General features: G+C 34.6%; 1 protein-coding gene and 1 non-coding gene across 4 annotated transcripts in view; one reads left to right on the top strand and one right to left on the bottom strand.

The window, feature by feature from the left end:
* The window catches only part of KRIT1 (KRIT1 ankyrin repeat containing), a 38,993-nt gene extending 15,514 nt beyond the window's left edge, over nt 1-23,479 (top strand). For all 3 annotated transcript variants that reach the window (XM_043462575.1, XM_043462577.1, XM_043462578.1), the window contains 9 exons: nt 4,832-4,988; nt 5,729-5,836; nt 7,809-7,965; nt 9,190-9,341; nt 14,930-15,096; nt 15,726-15,813; nt 16,241-16,447; nt 22,553-22,669; nt 22,989-23,479. In XM_043462575.1, the coding sequence (XP_043318510.1) occupies nt 4,832-4,988; nt 5,729-5,836; nt 7,809-7,965; nt 9,190-9,341; nt 14,930-15,096; nt 15,726-15,813; nt 16,241-16,447; nt 22,553-22,669; nt 22,989-23,057 (1,222 nt within the window). In that variant the 3' untranslated portion in view covers nt 23,058-23,479. The remainder of the gene's footprint in view (nt 1-4,831; nt 4,989-5,728; nt 5,837-7,808; nt 7,966-9,189; nt 9,342-14,929; nt 15,097-15,725; nt 15,814-16,240; nt 16,448-22,552; nt 22,670-22,988) is intronic.
* On the bottom strand, nt 2,969-3,040 carry TRNAY-GUA. The gene has a single exon. It is a non-coding gene; the product is annotated as a tRNA-Tyr (tRNA).
* Nucleotides 23,480-23,993: the final 514 nt, after the last annotated feature.

Raw genomic sequence — 23,993 nt, 5'->3', positions numbered from 1 at the left:
GGAGGTGGGTCATAGAGGATCTTGCTGTGATTTATGTCAGAGAGTGTTCTGCCTGTTTTCCTCTAGTTTTATCTTATATTTTACAGGAAAGTTGTTTCTGACTTACTGTTTAAAATGAGCTTCTCTGGCTAGTTTGAGAAGTGCCTACATCGTTTACTGCCTGTTAAAGTCTACAGCTTTTTAGCCACATGTCATTGATCAAGTTACTTTACTTCACCTCTCTGCATCTTAGTTTATTTATCTATATGTAAAATACAATAATTAGATCATTTTCAACTGAAAGTCTTTTGATTTCTCTGATTTCAATATTTGTGATTAAGTAGCTAAATATAGTTGCTTTTAATATATATCTTTTCTCTATTGACAATATGCTATTTCCTTAAAAATATCCTTTATTAAATATGCTCAATTTTTTTCTGCTTCCTTAAAAATATATTGTTTTATTCTATAAATGTAACCTTAATGGTTTTTCCATTATAGGGATTTTTATACTCAGATTTGAAAAGAATTACCCTAAATCTTCTTTCACTGAACTTATAATTGTTTCTTCAGATTACTGGTAAATACTGGTAGCAGCAACAGTACCAGAAGAAATCACATGCTTTTCCGTGAGCTAAACAAAAAGAAGTAGAGAATATAGTTCAAACATCATGAATTGAGAAAGACAGAGCCAGTGAATTTTAGCTTAGGAATCCCAAAATTACACTTGCCTGAATAGTTGCCCTTTCTGTGGCAGGGCCTCATTTCCTTCTCTGTTAAGAGAGTGGTAATATTTTCAACTATGTGTTACATAAAACAGAAGTATGGTATTGTATTTAATGTGCTTTGGAATGTACCTACATTTCAGTCCCTACTGAATATTTTAGTTCCTAAAAGTATGGCCTTTAGCAAATTAGTTAATGTCTCTAAGGATCTATTTCTTTATCTAAAAGATGAGCTTGATTTTAGTGCTTTTTTTAAGATTAGAGGAAAAAATGTGAATAAATGCTTGGAAGGATACCTGGCAGTAATAAGCACTCAAAAAAACGGCTGTTATTAAAGTATTAAAAAAATTTAAAGATTTTGATGTCTGAATATAAAATTCATTCATCTGTTGTATTTTTTTTTTGGATATTACTCCAATACACTGAGGAAGAGTTTTATCCTTCAATAAAATCAAATTTCCATCAGCTGGAAATAATAACCAAGTTTAATACACCAGTAGTAGTAGTAATATGGGTCACCTTGCAATACTTTTAATAAGATATATCATTTGACTGGTGTGAACTTGAATGAAGACTGCTTAAACTATTTAGTAAAGAACATAAATTACTTTATCTTAGAAATGTACGCCTACTTAGTAATTAATACTAGGATTAGAAGGGGAATACTGGTCTGTCTCATCAAGAGACTGGGATGGGGTCCGTCTTTATACGCTTAGACAAGATGTTTTATCTGTCTTATTCTGTCTTCTCATCTTTAAACTGAAGGATTTTTATTAGATCAGTGGTTCTCAAACTTTTGTGTTAAAACTCCTTTTATTCTTCAAAATTACAAGATCCCAAAGAGCGTTGGTTTATGTGAAGTAATAGTGTTTTATACTTTATTAGAAGTTAAAACTGAAAAATGTCTTTAAGAATTTAATTATTTTAAAATAGCATGTTAATATAAATAGCAGAGTTTTCCAAATATATCTTATTTTCCAAAATAAAGAAGTTAATAAGAAAAGTAGCATTGTTTTACATTCTTGCATTGTTTTACTGTCCAACCTTGGAGAAAATAGTTGGATTCTCACGTCTGATCCTGCCTTTAATTTGTTGCAATTTGCATGTCAGGGAGCTTCTAGAAAACTCCACTGTACACTTATGAGAAAATCATAGTGAAAAGGGCAAATAACATCTTCGTATTACTATGAAATATGTTTTACCTAGAGGACACGCTGAAAAACTTTCAGTGATCTTTCTGATTTCCTGGATCAGTCTTTAAGGATCACTTAATTAAATCACCCCTAGGATTGCTCCAAGCTTTAGAAATTATCATACTTATGACAGGTGCCTAAAAACTTTTCTTTAGCAGAATCACCATTCCCAAAACTATTTAATTTGGCTTTCTCCCCATATGGGTAACCTCTCAGCCAGTCAGTAAATGTCTCACTGACATCTCATATTTTCTCACCTCTCTCAAATCAGTGTCTTCTCTCTCTGATAGGACTTCCAGGCTCCACATCATTGCTAGAGAGTGTTTCAGAACTCTGATGATTTGACTCCCTACGAATTACTCCATCCGATTTCATTTGGGCCTTCACTGCAGCGAGCTGTGTGTTGTCTTTGTCTCATTCATCCTGTCAAGCTTCTGGTCCCCTATTCTAAACCTAGGAACTTCCGTGGTGGCTCAGACGGGTAAAGAATCTGCCTGCATTGCGGGAGACCTGGTTCAGTCCCTGGGTTGGGAAGATCTGCTGGAGAAGGGAATGGCAACCTACTCCAGACAGAGGACTCCGGCAGGCTACAGCCCATGGGGTCACAAAGAGTCAGACACTTCTCTGCACTTTCTGCTTTTCTGTACTTTCTTTTCTCTTGTCTTCAAACATACATGAATCCTATCCCTACTTGAAAAAGAACCTTAATTTGAACCTGCTCCCTCTTCTGGCCACTGTCCTGTTTCTTTCCTTCCTTCCACAGCCAGACTTCAATGATAACGGGACCATACTCACTGCTTTCTCTTTTTCAGTCTTCATGAACCTTCTTAACCTTTGCTGAGTTTTTAATCTCTTTCACTGCTCTGCTGCATTTAATAGTGGTGACCACCCCTTTGTTTGCAGAACAAGTGGCAGTTGAAAGGGCACCTATAGAAAGAAAGAAAGTGAAGTCGCTCAGTCGTGTCCGACTCTTTGCGACCCCATGGACTGTAGCCTACCAGGCTTCTCTGTCCATGGAATTTTCCAAGCAAGGGTACTGGAGTGGGTTGCTATTTCCTTCTCCAGGGGATCTTCCCAGCCCAGGAATCGAACCTGGGTTTCCTGCATTACAGGCAGGCGCTTTACCCTCTGAGCCACCAGGGAAAATATAAATGCAAGATAATTGTTATCATTATTATTATTGAAATGCTAGTCTTCATCCTGTGACCCAAGCATGTTTTAAATAGTATGGAAACTGTTACACTAAAATTCAGAAAATTGGATTTTAACTGGTTAACCGTGAGACCTTGGGCAAGTTACTTAACTGGTACAAGCTTCATTTTTTTCATCTGTTTGTTAGAAATATCTCTGCCTGCCTCATAAGTTGTTGTGAAGATTATAGTAAGTAATTATAGTACCTTGAAAACTTTTTAATCATACACAGTGTTTTTTTATTTTAATTATTTTTGTTATTACTTCTTGAATTCTCCCCGTCAATATCTTTTCCTATCCTGAAAGTATGTTTTTCAGGATGCATTTCATTGTTCTAAGATGTTCATCTTTCTCTCTCAGAAAGATTTCATCCATTCCCCCAGCTTTAACAGGCTAATTCTGATACCTCAAGCCTTTGCCTTCCTCCTGAGTATCAAGTCTGTGTTTTCATTTGCCAGCTGAACAGTTTAGTCACCCGTTTTCTTAATGCATGAGGCAGTATGGAGAATGCAAAGATAAAACTTTCAAGGAATATCCAGGCTGACAGAGATGTATATATACAAGGATGAAAGTAAACGATGAGATTAAAAAAGTTAAAGTAAAACGGTAAATTATAGTGGGAATATTTAGGAGGTAGCTGGTAAACTGTTTCAGAGAAATAACAGAACTTAACCTGAAATAAAATCAGGAGAAAGAAAAAAAGACATCTCAAGAATAGCTAAGAACATAAGCAAACAGTCACATGAATGAGAAGGGTAGGATACAAGTGGCAAGTTTGGGGTATAGAAAAGCCAGAGCATATGTGAAAGGGAAGAAAGTTGACAGTAAATTGGTTTAGTTCTAAAGATGTGCTGTTTGCCCCTCAAATGCACCATATCTAAGAGCAAATTTCCTTTCCCTTTTTACCCATTTATTTCCAAAAAAATGAATTGCCTTTTCACCATTGCATTAGATTGCAGCCTTCTATAAGTCTTTGTAACCAGATGGTAAATTCACTATGTCTGGCACATTCTTTGTACTCTTTGCTTACTTTTTTTTCCCACTACCTAGAATATTTTACTTCAGCATCTCTTCAGCTTTCAAATTGTTCTTCTATCAGAATACTTTTCAGGACTCTCTTAGGCTGAAATCTTATCTTCCTTTTCCAACATTTTCTAAAGCATCATTATATACTATTATGATTTGACAAATATATATATTCTGATTGTTACCCTCAACTGTTACTTAAATTTTACAGCATGATGTAACTTATCTCACATGTTTGTTTTCCTCTGATTACATTAGAAGCCTTTGCCAGAGCAGACACCATTTATCTTAACATATCTTTGTGTCTTTCACATTCCCTCCTTCAACAGCTACATGTAAATAGGTCTTGGGCCTATTGTAAATTAAAGAAAAGCATTATTAAATTTCTGAGTTACTTTCTGCTCCTGAAAATATTTTTGACTAAAAATTTTATCTCCCTAATTTATAATTTTTGTATTATATTTTCTATGATTGTAATTCTATATCCTCTGCTCTATCTTGTATTTGAGATTATATTTTCTCCCAGTTGATCAGAAATAGAAACATTTGAATTAAATCAGAGTACTTCATAAGAAATCTGTAAGCACTGAAAGCATTTACATAAATGTCTTTATTCCTTGTTCTCTGCCATAGAAAAATCTTAAATTTCTTTGAGATGTCTGAAATTTGGATTTTTCAAACACTTCATATGACTTTTGTAGGTGTTTTATTTTGTAGGTATGGAAAAGTTGAAGCCACTCGCATATTGTTAGAGAAAGGCAAGTGCAATCCAAACCTTTTAAATGGACAACTTAGTTCTCCTCTTCATTTTGCTGCTGGAGGAGGACATGCTGAAATAGTACAGATCCTCCTAAACCATCCAGAAATTGACAGAGTAAGTTATTTCCCAGGCTTTTTTTTTTAACATCCAAACAGTAAATAACTAGTAATGGCACTTAAAATGTTCAGTTGTACACTTGAGAGGTCAGCTGATAAATGAAAACAAATTTAACTTGCTATGTAGAATAAGTAATATGTATACACTTTGCTTTTAAATTGTAATAGAATACACCTCACATGAAATTTATCATTTTCACCATTTTTAGATGTACAGATCAGTGGCATTAAGTACATTTACATTGTTTTACAACCATTACCACCATGCATCGCCCAAGTGTACATAAAATTTGGCTTCCTTTCATTTTATATAAAGTGTCTCCTGTATTGCAGGGAGATTCTTTACCAACTGAGCTATTAGGGAAGCCCTTATATAAAGTGTATTTTCTAAAAAATATATTAAGGAAAAAGATATTTTGGAATTTGTACTAACAAATTTGTAAAGGGAAAAATAATAGCTTTAACAAGACCTTTGTTGTTGCTGTAAACAGAATTTTTAAAAAACAATAGCCACAGTGATTAGTGCTTTGAATCTTTCATCTTTGGCTGTTCATGTTTACTTGAAGTATAGCATGCAATAAGTATGCTTAATATGTACTTAACATTTGCCGATAGTCTTTTTAATGAAATTTTGATTGACTGATATTGTCCCTTACTTGTATATTTGTAATGCCTTTTTTCTTTTTTTTTTGTAATGCCTTTTTTCTTTAACCTGTGATTCTTCCCTCACATTCCTAGCACATAACAGACCAACAGGGAAGATCTCCTTTAAATATTTGTGAAGAAAACAAACAAAATAATTGGGAAGAAGCTGCAAAATTGTTGAAGGAAGCCATTAACAAACCAGTAAGAATTAACTTCATAAATAGTAGTTAGAGCCAAACATTGTATTTAAGTTGATAAGTAATTTGAGGATCTGAGGTAAGAATGGAAGGATGAATGTATGGATGGCTTCTCTACTGCTTTTATAAAACCTCATGTTTAGACATCATAGATATTAAATTTGCTATCATCTCTAACATTTGAGCATTTATTCTTACATATCGAAATAAAAGTTTGCATAAATAAATCTTTCAATCACTTAAAATTAATCTAATTCCCAATGTAATCTCTATACTTTATATGCTGATTACAAATTGTAACCTTTCATTGAAGCATCTCTCTCTACTTAGGCCTTCTAAGTGAAGTGAAAGTGTTCATCATTTAGTCATGTCCGACCTTTTGCAACCCCATGGACGGTAGCCTGTCAGGCTCTCCTCTGTCCATGGAATTCTCCAGACAAGAATACTGGAGTGCGTAGCCATTCCCTTCTTCAGGGCATCTTCCCAACCCAGTGATTGAATCCAGTTCTCCTGCGCTGCTGTCTTTACCGTCTGAGCCACCAGGGAAGGCCCTAGGCCTTCTAAGCAATACGTCATATTTGTAAATAATCATATTACACATCACCCAGTAATTTAATTACTTACCTAGTTCAGATTCATTTTCCTCCTTAAGATTAGTGACTGGGTTCCTAGCCTTTTATTTTGCCCATTCAGCTTGGCCTTTCCATCTACTTACGTACAAAATAATTAGCAGTGGCATTAAGATAGAGAAGAATTAACAATTAGAAAAAACTCTGTCATGCCTCAAAGTTATAGTGACAGTAAACTGTTTTCTATGTAAAAATTGTTTGAAAACTTGCAAACCAGATAAAAGAATTTATACCAACTAATAAAGGATAAAAGTTTTATACCAACAGGATATAACCCATATATCCGAGCCTTTCCAGACATTTCCATTAACTAGATAATATGTACTTGTTGAGCATTTCTGTAAATTTACCACCATGAAATGCTGAAAGTGATAAGTGATAAATAATAAATACATGATCTCTGTCTTAAAGGGAAATTTCACACATTCATACACGTTTTGTCAAAACGTTATTCCCTGAGCACAGGACAAAAGCAAGGAAATAGATAAGCAGTACAGGCACCCTTATATTAACTTCATTGCAATTTACTTTCTAATTGTATAGTTAAAAACACAATTTTTATTTCTCATATAATCTTTAAATCTGGATGTATAAGATAAAAGGAATTAGGTACTTTTACCTAAAATGAACTGTCCTGGAAGTTGTTTAGAGGCATCAGTTACTTCCTATAACAATAAAAATGAATTGATAATATCATTTCTCTCTGTGATTTTCTGAACTGGAAGGAAGAAACTGGCTCAAGGTCCAGTGTTCATAACTTTTATCTGCAAAATCCTTTATCACAGATTCCTCTTGGGACAAATTATTGCTGGTACACATTTCTACATTGTAATTTGTGGCCCACTAAACTCATGAGATAGTTAACTAACACCAGATTTAGTTAACCAAGTCTATATCCCCCATTTGGTATTTACATTGTATGTTAATAGTTTTAAAGTATTCTCTCAGAAGATTCTGAAGTTGAATATTTTTTTAAAAACCATTTGCCTTCATTTCTCAAACTTATTTGACCATGGAATATTCAGAGGAAAACATGTTTAAAAATATAAGTAATGGAAGTAAATTTTTAAAAAATATTGCCAGAAGTGGTTAGGACTGTAAGCTTCCAGTGCAGGGGGCACAGGTTTGATCCCTTATTGGGCCACAAAGATTGCAAGCTATGCAGCAAGGCAAAAATGGAAAAAATAAAATATTGCCAGAAGATTCTCACTTAAAGTAGTTTTTCTGATATTTTCCATATTAGAAATCTATAATAAAGCAGATGAAGTTGAAACTAAAGCATTTTGGGGGGTTGGGATGTATAATTTCTACCCCGTTTGCATAATTTATTATCGTTCTTTGTCCTAGTATGAAAAAGTTCGAATATACAGGATGGATGGATCATACCGTTCTGTTGAACTGAAGCATGGAAATAATACTACAGTGCAGCAGATAATGGAAGGAATGCGTCTCTCTCAAGAAACACAGCAATATTTCACTATTTGGATCTGTTCAGAAAACCTCAGTAAGAAACTTGTTATTCTGATGTATAAACCCCATTATTCCTTTTTGAGAGTGAGTTGGTAAACTAAAGTATAGCATCAATTATTATTGACTTTTAAATTTTCAAATGATATAATATTCTTTTCTTTTACATAAATTGTTCATGTTCAAACTGCTGAAACAGATAAACCTCTGCTTGCGCCTGGCCCCTTTTTATTCATACTATGTTGGGGGTTTTGACTAATTTTACTTACGTATGTATTTGTGGCTGTGCTGTTGCTCGTTGCTGCGTGGACTAGTTTCTAGCTGTGACAAGTGGGGCCTGCCCCCTGGCTGTGGTGTGAGGGCCTCTCACGGCAGCACGGGTCCTAGGGCGTGTGGGCTCTGGGCACAGGCCGGCACACGGGCCTGGCTTCTCCACAGCATCTGGGGTGAGCCCAGATCGGCCACCAAACCTGTGGCTCCCGCACTGGCAAGTGGACTCTTTACTACTGAGGCACCAGGGAAGCGCCATACGGTATTGGAAGTGGTAAAAACCAAAACATTCTTTGGCAATGAAATTTGATTTGAATGCTGTTTAAATGCAGTTTACATTTGATTTAAATGCTATTTAAATGCATCCAACTTGCCTTTATTTGATTTGAATGCTGTTTAAATGCAGTTTACATTTGATTTAAATGCTATTTAAATGCATCCAACTTGCCTTTATTTTCAGTGCTCACCTCCTCTCAAAATAATACAGATATTCTTTTTCTTTATATTGGTTTTCTATCAGATCTTTTTATTTCAGTTCAGTTCAGTTCAGTCGCTCAATCATGTCTGACTCTTTTTATTTAAACTCAGCCTAATGTCACTATAGATTTGGTCTCTCAGACAAAGTATTGCAGATACATAAGGGATTTCATCAAGGTGGGTGTGATTTGTTTTCTAGTGATTTAACTATTTTTTAAACACCAAATTTTTACTGATTTTATCATAATTAGGCTACCGTGGAATTAAGGATCTTAAATTCATTTGATAAATTTTAATTCATTTCCAGAATTATTCTCATAATTCTTACATTCTTAAAAAACAGTTAACCTCAAATTGGGCATAATATTGATTACAATCAATATTGATTTAAATTTAGACCTTTAATTTGTGTGTGTTCAATACTTAGGCACAGAATTTAATGAAAAGTTTCTATGTGTTGGTGTAATTAGCTCATTTTTACATTATCCTTTATTAAGGGAAAGATGTTTTTCAGGCCTTCAACTCAAGCCTTATCATAAACCATTGCAACATGTTCGTGACTGGCCAGAAATACTTGCTGAATTGACTAATTTGGATCCCCAAAGGGAAACACCACAGCTTTTCCTAAGAAGAGATGTGAGACTTCCTTTGGAAGTTGAGAAAAAGGTTTGCCCAGAAATCTTTTCTGTAGTCATTTAGATGTTCAGAGTCTGCTGAGTTCCTGTTTTAAGCACTAGAGGCAAACACTGTGCTCCTTTACAGAGGGTTCATTGCTGTTTTTCTGTTCAATCCTCAATCCCTGTTGTAAGTGATAGAGAGTTTGAGTCAGTCCACTTACAAAGCCCCTGGTTGGTTTTTCCATTTCCACCTCCACTGTCTTACAAAAGAAATAGAGACTCCATCCTAAAGAGAATAGAGAGAACTAAAAAAACCATTCTGGATAGAGAAGATTATATTTACAAAGGGGACATTAAAGTTATTCCCAGTAGTCGGTATGTAGCTATTCTTTTAGATTCAACAGAGAACTATACATTTATAGTTCTATACATATATAAACTATACATATATATGTATATATATAAACTATATAAATATATAAACACATATAAACTATACATAATACATATATAAAAAAATGAGAATGGAATTTACGTGATTAAAAAAGTCTGTCCTAAATAAGTATGTCTGGATTTGAATTACTGTAAATGTTAGAAGTGAAATAATGCCATCTGAAGGATGACCAGACAAGGGAAAAACCTAAGGGATATATTACAAGTTAAACTAGGTAATAGTCTAAATACAGCAATAGCTTTGAAAACTGGGGAAAAGAAAAGTTCTAAGGTCTCATAAATTTGGTGAAGAAAAAATATACAATGCATTTCCTCATTCTTTTATTCAAGGAAATACTAAACACATAAGGTTAAGCACATTTCAACACGTGAAAATTTCAGTGACCTTGTCCAAACTTGGTAAATGTTTTATGTCTGACTATTCATATTGTCCATCTTATATTACCCAACCTTAGGTAGAAAAGACATTTGACAAAAGCCAATGGCCTTTCTTGATGGAACTCTCAGAAAACTAGAAGGGGAGCTTCCTCAATCCAATAAATGGCATTTATAAAAAACCCGCAGTTAACATACTCAATGGTGAAAGACTGAAAACTTTTCCTCCTAAGATCAGAAACAAGACAAGGATGCCTGCTTTCACCACTGCTGTTTAACACAGAACAAGAAGTTCTAACCAAAGCAATTGGTCACACTCTCCCCAGCAGCACCCCTAAATGTAAAGCAAGGGGGGAAAAAGGGCATCCGAATTGAAAGGAAAAAGTTAAACTGTCTCTGTTGATCAAAAATGACATGATCCTATATATAGGGAATTCCAAAGAATCTACACAAAAGCTACTAGAGCTAATAAATGGACTCAGAGTTGTAGGGTACATGCTTAACACCTGAAAATCAGTTGTTTCTATAACCAGCCACAGACACTCAAAAAAAAGGAAATTAAAAATCCTTTACAATAACTTGTATAAGGATAAAATACCTAGGAATAAATTTAATAAAAGAGATGCAAGACTTATACATTGAAAACTATAAGAATAAAGTGAAGGGATTCACATTTCCCAATTTCTTAGTACAAAGCTACAGTAATCCAAACAATTTGGTACTGGTATAAGGATAGAATTGAGAATGGAATAGAATTGAGAGTCCTCAAGTAACTCCTTATACCATACCAACTATTTTGGCAAGGATGCCAAGTGAATTCAATGAAGAAAGAGTAGTTTCTTCAACACATGATGCTAGGGCAACTGAAAATTCACATGCAAAAGTATCAAATTGGACTCTGATCTCACATCACATCAAAAATTAACTCAATGTCTCAATAACCTAAATACAAAAGCCAAAATCATAGAATTCTTAGGACAAAATATATGTGTATTCTTTATGACTTTAGATTTGGTCATGGAGCTTTAGATATGACACCAAAAACATGAGTAACAAAAGAAAAAATTGATAAATTGGACTTCATCAAAATTAAAAGCATTTGTAAATCAAAGGACATTATCATTAAAGAGAAAAGACAAGCTATATAATAAAAGAAGATACTTGCAAATCATATATATGATAAGTGTTTCAGTTTAGTTCAGTTCAGTCACTCAGTCATGTCCAACTCTGCAACCCCATGGACTGCAGCACACCAGGCTTCCCTGTCCATGACTAACTCTCAGAGTTTACTCAAACTCATGTCCATAGTGTCAGTGATGCCATCCAACCATCTCATCCTCTGTCATCCCCTTCTCCCACCTTCAATCTTTCCCAGCATCAGGGTGGCCAAAGTACTGGAGTTTCAGCTTCAACATCAGTCCTTCCAGTGAATATTCAGGACTGATTTCCTTTAGGATGGACTGGTTGGATCTCCTTGCAGTCCAAAGGACTCTCAAGAGTCTTCTACACCATAGTTCAAAAGCATCCATTCTTCGGCACTCAGCTTTCTTTGTAGTCCCAACTCTCACATCCATACATGACCGCTGGAAAAACCATAGCTTTGGCTAGGTGGACCTTTGTTGGTAAAGTAATATCTGCTTTTTAATATGCTGTCTAGGTTGGTCATAGCTTTTCTTCCAAGGAACAAGTGTCTTAATTTCATGGCTGCAGTCACCATCTGCAGTGATTTTGGAACCCAAAAAAATAAAAAGTCTCTCACTGTTTCCATTGTTTCGCCAACTATCTGCCATGAAATGATGGGACTGGATGCCATGATCTTAGTTTTCTGAATGTTTAGTGTTTACTATTCAGAATATAAAAGGAACTCCTGCAACTCAGCAACAAAAAGACAACTCAATTAAATTGGGTAAAGGACTTAACATTTCTCCAGTAAAGATACACAGGTGGCTAACAAGCACATGAGATGTTGTTCAAGATCATTAGGCGTTAAGGAAATGCAAATCAAAACACAATAAGAATCCACACCTACTAGGATGGCTGTAATAATAAAAATTTATAAAGGAAGATATTGAGGGTTGAGGAAATAGAGAAAATAGAACCTTTGTATACTGTAGATAGTAGTATAAAATGGTGTGGCCTCTGTGGAAAATAGTTGAATAGTTCTTAAAAACACTAAACATAGAATTACTATTTGATCTAGCAATTCCACTCCTAGGTGCATACCTAAAGAAAACAAGAGCTCAAATATTTGTATTCCAACATTCTTATCAGCAATATTTATAATAACCAAAAAGGTGGACACAAGCTAAGTGTTCATCAACAGATCAATGGATAAAGAAAGTGTAGTATATACATACAATGGATTCTTACTCATCCATAAAAAGGAATGAAGTTCTGATACATGTCATAACATGATGGACCTTGAAATTATGTTAGGTGAAATAAGCCAGACACAAAAGGAAAAACAGTGTTTGATTTTACTTACATTAAATAAATATCTGCTGCTGCTGCTAAGTCGCTTCAGTCGTGTCCAACTCTGTGTGACCCCATAGACAGCAGCTCACCAGACTCCGCCATCCCTGGAATTCTCCAGGCAAGAACACTGGAGTGGGTTGCCATTTCCTTCTCCAATGCATGAAAGTGAAGTCGCTCAGTTGTGTCCAACTCTTCGCGACCCCATGGACTGCAGCCTACCCGGCTTCTCCGTCCATGGGATTTTCCAGGCAACAGTACTGGAGTGGGTCGCCATTGCCTTCTCCAAATAAATATCTAGAATAGGCAAATTCATAAACAGAAAGTATGTTAGAGATTACCACAGGTGTGTTGTGAAGAGAATGAGGACTTACTGGTTACACAGTTTCTGTTTGGATGTTGAAATGTGAAAATGGTGATGGTTCACAGCATTATGAATGTAATTAATGCCACTAAATTCTACACTTAAAACACAGGTAAAGTGGCAACTTTTGTTAAACAAAATGTGATAGATCTATGAAATGGGCAAGTAATCTAAGCATACTCAGCCTGTCTTTCTTCTCCACTTAAATAGTATCTTCAAAGTTGGCTGGTAGAGAAAGAGTAATAATAATGATAGTACTTAGACATTGAATTAATTTCATTTTATACTACAACTTTGGTAAAGTAGGTTCAAGTGAAAAAGAAGCAAGGTTTAGGAGTACTTACAGTGAATCAGAATATCATCATCTGATAAAGTGGTTACGTTCTTTCACTCCTTGTGTAATTGAGAAATTCGTGTTTCTACCATCTGAAAAATAGAAGAATTGCATTTTTTTGGTTAGGATTATTCTTTTAGGACAAGAAGAGCCTACTTTCATTTACAAAGAACAGTTGTTGACTAATACTCCCTGAATACACTATTAGGAATTATAACTATTCTCTACTCAAATTCTTCAAATTCACTAAGTCAGTTTTTACTAGAAAAATGTTTTCTTTTACTTTTTCCCAACTTTTTCTTTTCACTTTTTAGTTTCAGAAATTAAAAACCCATAGGAAAGTTGAAAAAGTAATAAAATTCATACCATATACCATTCATTAAATTCACTAATTGTTAACATTTTACTATATTTGCTTCACCTTTCCTCTCTTTTCTTTGTAAACCATTTAAAATTGAGTTGCAGGCATCATGGCATTTCATCCTTAAGTATTTTAACATCATCTTCAAAGAACAAGGATGTACTATACATACTACAGTACCACTATCAACCTAATAAAATTAATATTTCCACAATAATATCTAATACCAGACCCATATTCAGATTTCCCCCCAGTTTCTCAGTCTCTTAAAACGCTCAACTGAAGAAGCTAGTCAGCCTTCATGCTTTGTATTTGTTACCTCTTTGCTTCTTTTAGTCAAGAGCAATCCCCTTATCTTTTTTCCTCCATGAAATTGTTTCAATTTTTTAAATATTGTGTAGAGTGTTATTTTAGTTAGCAGACAACAAAACCTTTTACTGTAAGGAATTTGGGTCATTTTGAATCATATATGGAAATTCTCAAGTATTTATTTAGAATCTCTGTAATTGGTGATCATATTATTCCAGGTAGATATGTATTCTGTAGGGTAGCATTTTTCAGTCTTTTTTAATCTTATCAGATAAAGGGAAACTTTAGTTTTTAAAACTTAAAGTATGCTCTCCTTTCATGTTATTTATCAAATAGAAACTGTTAAGCTCTTTTCAGACTTCATGTTTCCTTCTGGGAACTGACAGTACTTCCTTTCATCTTCTTTGTGGTTCACTACTATGTTGTGTGAAGCATAAATTATAAAAGGATGTTTGAGGAATATAAAGAATTTAAGTAAAATTGTACTAGAAATTACTCACACTCCCATAAACTGATGATAATTTTACTGGACTTGAATCAGAGGTTAGCAAACTGGCCTACTGCTATATCTGAACTGTTGCCTATTTTTGTATATCCTGTAAGCTATTAATGGTTGAAAAATTCAGAAGTTAATATTTCATGTCATGTGAACATGTCATGAAACTCAAATTTCAGAATCAGTATCAAAAGTTTTAGTAGAACTCTGACATTTGTAGATGTATTGTCTACAGCTGCTTTTGTGCTAAACCAGAAGAGCTGAGTCACTCTGTTAGAGACTTTATGACTCACAAAGCTTAAAATCATACTGTCTGGTCTTTAATAGAAAAGAATTGTCCACCTCTGCTCCAAAGCAAAAATAGCGTATTTATATGCAGTTACATAGCTTTTGCTTTTTCATGTTAGTGACAAGTTGTACATTTATAACAGGAAATTGTGGCCTAATAACCATACTATATTTTCTCCTTTAAGATTGAAGACCCACTAGCTATTCTTATTCTCTTTGATGAAGCCAGATACAATTTATTGAAGGGCTTTTATACAGCTCCTGATGCTAAACTGATAACGTTGGCAAGTCTACTGTTGCAGATAGTTTATGGAAATTACGAGAGTAAGAAACACAAGCAAGGTTTCCTAAAGTAAGTATTTAATATAATTCATGGTCTTGTGCTATGCCCAAGATTCAGTTTACCAAGAAAGTTTAGAAATACGTTATTAAGAACTATAGACACTAATTTGGAATTAAATAATATAAGGCATGGAATGAGAAGAAAACCTATAGTAATGCATTCTTTTAAGTTATATTCTCTCCAAGGTTATTTTTCTTATATTTGAATATAGTGTGAGGTACCTTATACTTGTCTTTCTTTACTGTATGTTTAAATAAGTTCACTAAAACCTTACTTAGATAAGTAGTAACAACAACAACAAAAAAAGTTATAAGGCAGACACATTTCAGAATCCCACCCAAAAACTAGTTCATGTTTCATGTTGTGAGAAAACACTGAAGTTTTAGCACATCTAAAGTTTGTTTATTGTAGTTTTCAGCATTCAAAAATATTTTGTGCTTACTGAAAGAAGAAACATTTCTCTAGACTGAGCAACGTTGAGATCACGACTTCTTGCTTAAAATGTTGAGTTCTCTGATATTTTAAGTATAGTATTTTTCAGCTCAAAAATCATTTAAAGCCATTTGTATCTAGATGATTACATTACTTTAGCTACTAAAGATAATTTATTTTTAAAATGTTGGGATATTTGCTTACAGTGAAGAAAATCTCAAATCTATTGTACCTATTACCAAATTGAAAAGTAAGGCACCTCACTGGACAAACCGAATACTTCATGAATACAAGGTAAGCTGTTAAATAGAAATAAAAAGACATAACCTAGTTGAAATTTTGTTAGTATTTTTAGTGCTTTAAACATGGGTACATTAAATTTATATTCCTGAAATAAAAAAGTTATAATTCACATATCTGAAAGAAAAAGTAGCAAGATACTTTATTTTTAACAATTTTTTTTACTGAATACCTTCTGAATGCTGGTACTGTGGCAAGTGCTAGAGATTTTTAAAAATAAGAAATAATACACTATCTTTATCCATGCACTTAAAATATAATAAATAAGCATTGTTTTTAGACCTTGTCTTTTTTAATAGAAGATCTCAGAAGAAAAGTGCCCTTGGGATAGTCACACATGTTATTCTTTGGGTTAGCCTTGATTTTAGAAACTGTTTAGTTGACCTGTCTGTCACATCTCCTTATTTTACTTTGTTTTTAGAATCTTAGTACAAGTGAAGGTGTCAGTAAAGAAATGCATCACCTACAGCGCATGTTCTTACAGAATTGTTGGGAAATTCCTACATATGGTGCAGCTTTTTTCACAGGACAGATATTTACAAAGGCAAGCCCCAGTAATCATAAAGTCATTCCTGTGTATGTAGGTGTGAATATAAAAGGACTTCATCTCCTCAACATGGAAACTAAGGTAGATTTTTATCTTTTCAACTGTTTTTGACCAGTCACACTATATATATAATATCTAAAATAACAGTACTAGGCTACATGAACAATTTCATTTATAATAGCAGAGGATGAGGGTTGAAAATAAAATGATTACCAATAGGGAGTTAATATTAATTGTAGTACATTTCTACATTGAAATACCTTGCAGCCATACAAAAGAATGAAGAATATTTTTGTGTAGAATGATCTCTAGATATATTTGGTGCTGAACCATATGTAATATGCTATCATTCATGTAAAAATGGGTGGAAATGGGTAGTTAATGGAAGAAAACAAAAACACTAACACAGAAAGATACACGCACATCCCTTTTCATTGAAACATTACTTACAGTGGCCAACATAAACAACTTAAGTGTCATCAGTGGAGAGATGGCTAGAGAAAATGTGTGTGTGTGTGTTATATGTTCTTACAGAATTGTTGGGGAATTCCTACATATGGAGCAGCTTTTTGCACAGGATAGATATTTACAAAGGCAAGCCCCAGTAGTCATGGAGTCATCCCTGTGTATGTAGGCATGAATATAAGGTTATACACAAACACAATGGAATATTATTATTTGGCCATTAGAAAGAATGAAGTCTTGCCATTTGCAACAATATGGATGGACTTTGAGGGCATTGTGCTAAGTGAAGTAAGTCAGACAAAGATAAATGCCATATGATCTCACTTGTGTGCGGTGGGATCTTAAAAAAACAAACAAACAAACAAACAGGCTCATAGAAATGAGAACAGATTGGTGGTTGCCAAAGGCAGGGAGCTGGGAGATGGGCAAAATGGGTAAGGGGGTCAAAAGATGGAGACTTTGAGCCGTAAACTAAGTCACGGGATGTAGTATAGAGCATAGTCAATAATGCTGTATTGCATATTTGAAAGTTGCTGAGAGAATAGATCTTAAAATTCCTCATCACAACGAAAAAAAGTGTTAACGGTGTATGGTGATGAATGTTGACAGCACTTGTAGTGTATACAAATCCTGAATCATGCTGTATACCTGAAACTAATATAACATCATATGTCCATTATACCTCAAAACATGTGGGCAAGTGAAAACTACATTTACAGAAATATGTGTTGTGGTGCTTTTGTATGCAGAAAAAGTTTCTTATGCCTTTGGAGAAGGGAAACTATGTAGCTGGGCATAGGAGAAGGGAGACATTTCACTGTATAGCATTTTGCAACTTAAAAAAAAATTTAACTGTGATTGTATTATATATTTAAAAATTAATTAGATATAAATGAAAAAGATTCAAATTTAAAAAGGAAGTAAAATATCTGAAACAAGTGGTTCATTTTGAAAATTTGAATTAGTTACAAGAACATTTTTGGGGGCAGGATGAAGTGTGGATAGGACTGTGAATACCTGTTAGAACACTTCACAGCTTTTCTATTCCACCATCTTGATCTGGCCGCCCCTGCTTCAGAGCTTTTCAGTCAGAGGCTTATTGGGATGTTGTGCTCCTTTTTCTAACCAAAGTCATGATAATATAAATATGGAGTTATCACTTATTTTTAGCATATTTAATACATTTCACAGGATAAACAGCTTTCTAGTTAGTAATAGGAAGCAAATGAAAGTCTGTTTTGTTTATTCAGATTGATGAATAGACTATTCTCGGACTCAATTTAAGTAATAACTAGGCTTATGTAAGCCTTATGTAAGCCTGATGAACTATGGACAGAGGTTCGTGACATTGTACAGAAGACAGGAATCAAGACCATCCCCAAGAAAAAGAAATGCAAAAAAGCAAAATGGCTCTCTGAGGAGGCCTTACAAATAGCTGTGAAAAGAAGGGAAGCGAAAAGCAAAGGGAAAAAGGAAGGATATACCCATTTGAATGCAGAGCTCCAAAGAATAGCAAGAGATAAGACTTCCTCAGTGATCAGTGCAAACAAATAGAGGAAAACAATAGAATGGGAAAGACTAGAGATCTCTTCAAGAAAATTAGAGATACCAAGGGAACATTTCATGCAAAGATGGGCTCCATAAAGGACAGAAATGGTGTGAACCTAACAGAAGCAGAAGATATTAAGAAGAGGTGACAAGAATACACAGAAGAACTATACAAAAAAGATCTTCACGACCCAGATAATCATGACAGTATGATCACTCATACTCACCTAGAGCCAGACAGCCTGGAATGTGAAGTCAAGTGGGACTTAGGAAGCATCACTATGAACAAAGCTAGTGGAGGTGATGGAATTCCAGTTGAGCTATTTCAAATCCTGAAAGATGATGCTGTGAAAGTGCTGCACTCAATATGCCAGCAAATTTGGAAAACTCAGCAGGGGCCACAGGACTGGAAAAGGTCAGTTTTCATTCCAATCCCAAGGAAAGGCAGTCCCAAAGAATGCTTAAACTACCACACAATTGCACTCATCTCACACACTAGTAAAGTAATGCTTAAAATTCTCCAAGCCAGGCTTCAGCAATACGTGAACTGTGAACTTCCAGATGTTCAAGCTGGTTTTAGAAAAGGCAGAGGAACCAGAGATCAAATTGCCAGCATCCACTAGATCATTGAAAAAGCAAGAGAGTTCCAGAAAAACATCTATTTCTGCTTCATTGACTATGCCAAAGCCTTTGACTATGTGGATAGACTGTGGAAAATTCTGAAAGAGAGGGGAATACCAGACCACCTGACCTACCTCCTGAGAAATCTGTATGCAGCTCACGAAGCAAGTTAGAACTGGACATGGAACAACAGACTGGTTCCAAATAGGAAAAGGAGTATGTCAAGGCTGTATATTGTCACCCTGCTTATTTAACTTATATGCAGAGCACATCATGAGAAACGCTTTGCTGGAGGAAGCACAAGCTGGAATCAAGATTGCCGGGAGAATTATCAGTAACCTCAGATGTGCAGATAACACCATCCTTATGGCAGAAAGTGAAGAAGAACTAAAAAGCCTCTTGATGAAAGTGAAAGAGGAGAGTGAAAAGTTGGCTCAACATTCAGAAAACTAAGATCATGGCATCTGGTCCCATCACTTCATGGCAAATAGATGGGGAAACAATGGAAACAGTGGCTGATTTTATTTTTCTGGGCTCCAAAATCACTGCAGATGGTGATTGCAGCCATGAAATTAAAAGATGCTTACTCCTCGGAAGGAAAGTTAGGACCAACCTAGACAGCATATTAAAAAGCAGAGACATTACTTTGCCAACATATGTCTAGCTAGTCAAGGCTATGGTTTTTCCAGTGGTCATGTATGGATGTGAGAGTTGGACTATAAAGAAAGCTGAGCACTGAAGAATTGATGCTTTTGAACTGTGGTGTTGGAGAAGACTCTTGAGAGTCCCTTGGACTGCAAGGAGATCCAACCAGTCCATCCTGAAGATCAGTCCTGGGTGTTCATTGGAACGACTGATGCTGAAGCTGAAACTCCAATACTTTGGCCACCTCATGCGAAGAGCTGACGCATTGGAAAAGACCCCGATTCTGGGAAAGATTGAGGGCAGGAGGAGAAGGGGACGACAGAGGATGAGATGGTTGGATGGCATCACCGACTTGATGGACATGGGTTTGGGTGGACTCCAGGAGTTGGTGATGGACAGGGAGGCCTGGCATGCTGCGGTTCATGGGGTCGCCAAGAGTCAGACATGACTGAGAGACTGAACTGAACTGAAGCTTATATAAAAAGGCGTTTTAGATTAGGAAGTTTCACTGTAAACCTAATTTTTATTTTCATCATTTAAGTCTTATTTATGTAATCACATAACTTCTGAAATGGTAGTTATTTCATGATTACTCAGAATCATTGTTATTGGCAGCAGTTATTTTACCATATTGTTAGATACACCTGTGAATGGAGATAAAGACTATGCAGGGACATATGTAGAAGAGGGACTGGCTTCAGTAATTCACTTGGAACTTGACTTTATGAAGTCTTTGATATTGGCTTGTTTTTGAGTCATTTGCTTATCATTTTCTATTTAGACTATTTTATTCATAGAAAATAAGCTGTTTCTTATTAGCTTATAACTACTTTTTTTATTCCTATTGTACTGTTTGTTAAAGGAAATGAAAGAGAAATTCCCCTTGTCATTTCGAGAAATTTTTCCTCTATTTTAGAGCATTTTATATCAATATCTGCAAATTCTTCTTCATTGAACTGGCTGGTGATGCCATGGGCATAACACTGAGCCTTTTCTCTAAACTGTGTATTATGTTTGACTTTTGGTAGCATTCCAAATTTAGGCAACAGTAAAAAGCTTTATATAGTATTCAAATGATGGTTCAGTAATAGAACATTTCATACTATGAATAATATTCTCTTCCAGGAATTGAGTGAGATAGCAGTTAACAGGCAGAGGATGATAGTAGTATTATTAAGAATCTGCTTTTTCTAGAATAGAAATGCTGTCATTGGGTATAGACAGAGGTGATTGAAACCAAGGGTAACAATGTTTTCTCTCCACATAATTATTACCTGTGTGCTTTGTAAGCTACCGGTAAATTTTTGGCACTATAAAGGCTCTAAGATTTTCAAACCATCAAAGATGAGAACAGTCAGCTTGTCGTCAGTTGTCTTAGATTGACCAAGCCCTAAGGTGTCTATGTGGTCAGTATGACAGACTTACTTAGAGTAAACACCTTCATCTGAAAAAAATCCTCATTTGCATCTAAAACTCTGTTTCAGTGTATACTCAATATACTTATTTTAAAGGATGGCATGAACATTTTCTTTGTATATATGTATGAAAAGAATATATTTATTTTTAGGGTAAGAAAATATAAGTTATTACCTGGAGATAATTATTTCTTAAATAATCAAAATAATATATTGGATTCCTATTTAAATATACCATTATTTAAAACATGTAGGTACAAGGTACTGTAATTGTTTTTTAAATAGTTCTGTTGAATATATGAAGGATATATTATTAATTTTTAAAATAATGCTTATATTTACTATAAATATGGGCTTCCCCCATGGCTCAGGTGGTGAAGAATCTGCCTACAATGCAGGAGACCTGGGTTTGATCCCTGGGTTGGGAAGATCCCCTGGAGAAGGGAAAGGCTACCCACTCCAGTATTCTGGCCTGGAGGATTCCATGGACTATATATAGTCCATGGGGTCTCACAGTCAGACACAGCTGTGACTTTCACTTTCTTTCACTTATTATAAATACAGCAGTGTACTTATTTTCAGTGATATGAAATTGCCTAAGTCACCAATTTTACTACATTAAATAAATTTCAGATCTGAAAGTACTGTATGAATATTCAAAAGGTACTGAATATAATAAAAGGAATTGTTTTTAACCTGCAGAAAGTAAAAACTTTCAGTACACTTAATTTTCTTGAAAACCACTGATAGAATGGGCATCTTTGTTTTCCCATCATTGGGTAAGTTTAAAATGTACAGTGTGTTGATTTGTTATACTTAACCTATTTCAAAATGGCTACCACTATAGCATTATCTCTATCACATCACATAATTATAACTTATGTTTTCTGGTGAAAACATTTAAGATCTACTCTCTTAGCAACTTTCAAACATATAGTACAGTATTGCTAACTATAAGCACCATGCCCCACATTAGATTCCCAGAACTTAATTCATCTTTTAACTGAAAGTTTGTACTACTTTGACCAACATCTCAATTCCCCCCACCTGCCAGTCACCGATAAAACCACCATTCTGCTCTTTGTTTCAATGAGTTTGGCTTTTTTAGATTCCACATGTAAGTGGTAGTATCATCCTGTGGTATTTGTCTGTCTTTAGCTTAAGGCCCTCATGTTCCTTCCATGTTGTTGCAAATGAGAAGATTTCCTTATTTCTCATGGCTGAATGTGTGTATGTGTGTGTGTGCATAAATAAACATACATAGCACAGAATGGGCATCTTCAAAAAATTTTGTCATTCTGATAAAAAGAGTGTCATTGCTCAAGAAGTCTGCCGTGGCTCTTTGCTGCAGGCTATGTCAGGTTACCAAGTTTTATTCTAACTTTCAAAACCATTCTGTTTAGACCTGGCTAGATAAGTGTAGATAGTAAGAGAAGAAAGGTATTGTTTTTAATAAATATTTCAATATTAATGATTTGCAATTATGTTGCAGGCTTTACTCATCAGTCTTAAGTATGGTTGCTTCATGTGGCAGTTGGGAGATGCAGATTCATGTTTTCAGATCCATAGTATGGAAAATAAAATGAGCTTTATAGTACATACAAAACAGGTAAGTACCTAATCAGTTCTTGATTTATATGATAGTAATAAACTCTACTGTATTAGTAAAATTATTTCTTTCTTAAAAAATGACAGTCCATTTTACTTCAAGTAAAACCTCTTAACGTGAAATTAACATTATTTAAGACCAAGGTAAAAAGGCAGGTCTTTCCTAAGCAAAGCAAGAAACTTAGCTGAATAATTTATTGCAGTCTTACAACAATGAAAAATTCCTTCTCAAATACAGAACAGTCTGCCTACTGCATGTATGTCGTTTACACGTTCTTATATGCTTCACATTTATTGGTGACATATATTTTACTTTTTAGGCTGGCCTTGTGGTAAAACTACTAATGAAGCTAAATGGACAGTTAATGCCCATGGAAAGAAATTCGTGAGAGGAAACCAGCTGATACTCAAGCCACCACATTTTGTGATGTAGATTTTTTCCATGAAAGATTTCTTAAACTATTACTTTTAACAAGGCATTTAGTCTCTTGTAATATATACATATATACTATTACATTGTACAGAATCTGTACTCATGTTTGGTGTGTAATATACCAATTAGTTTTGTATAATATCCTTGTAAGTTAATTTTTAAGAGAAACACACAAAAATGTGTAGATTGATAGTCTGTATAACATTAGACAAAACAGTAAGCTTTAAAAAAAGTTATTTTTGGTAAATGATAAAGAATTTAGAGGGGACTATGATGAAATTAAAAATATAGCTTTGCTATATCTTTATGTGTGTGTCATTTCAAAATATATAGAAAGTCAACATAATTTGAATAAAGAAAATATGTTTTCTGCTTAAAGCATATATAGCACTATTACTTAAAATGTGTTTTTGTAATCTTTGAACATTTTTCAACATGTTTTTAAGATACTTAGTTAAAATAAGCTAATATATCTCAAAGTATTATAGTTCTTGAAACCCCTGTGTCATAATTATCTGAGTACTTCTTAAAAACAAGGGTTTCAGGGACTCATTCTAGACAAGTTCACTGTCTTCAAAATAGCAGGGCCTGTGAATTTTTCCTTAAGTTTTAGTTTGTTTTCTGTTGATATAATTCCATACCCAGAAATGAATTTGTATTATTAAAGTTAAGTAAATTATACAAACTTCCTGGCACACAAACATATACACTTATGGACACTTAGACTAAGGGACAGTCTCTGGCATTAGTTGTTTCATTTATTAAGAACATGCTGTATTTTTATGAGTTGGCACAATGGTGTAATATTGCCTTTACGTTGTAGGAAGTAGATCACCAAATATCTGGTGGTTTTCTTTAGGGGAGCACTGATGTCATGTGAGTAGCTAACTTG

The sequence above is a fragment of the Cervus canadensis genome, chromosome 3 (assembly GCF_019320065.1).
Source record: "Cervus canadensis isolate Bull #8, Minnesota chromosome 3, ASM1932006v1, whole genome shotgun sequence".
Taxonomy (NCBI): Eukaryota; Metazoa; Chordata; class Mammalia; order Artiodactyla; family Cervidae; genus Cervus; species Cervus canadensis.
The sequence above is the reverse complement of the archived record's forward strand: the minus strand, read 5'-3'. Positions and strand labels throughout refer to the sequence as shown.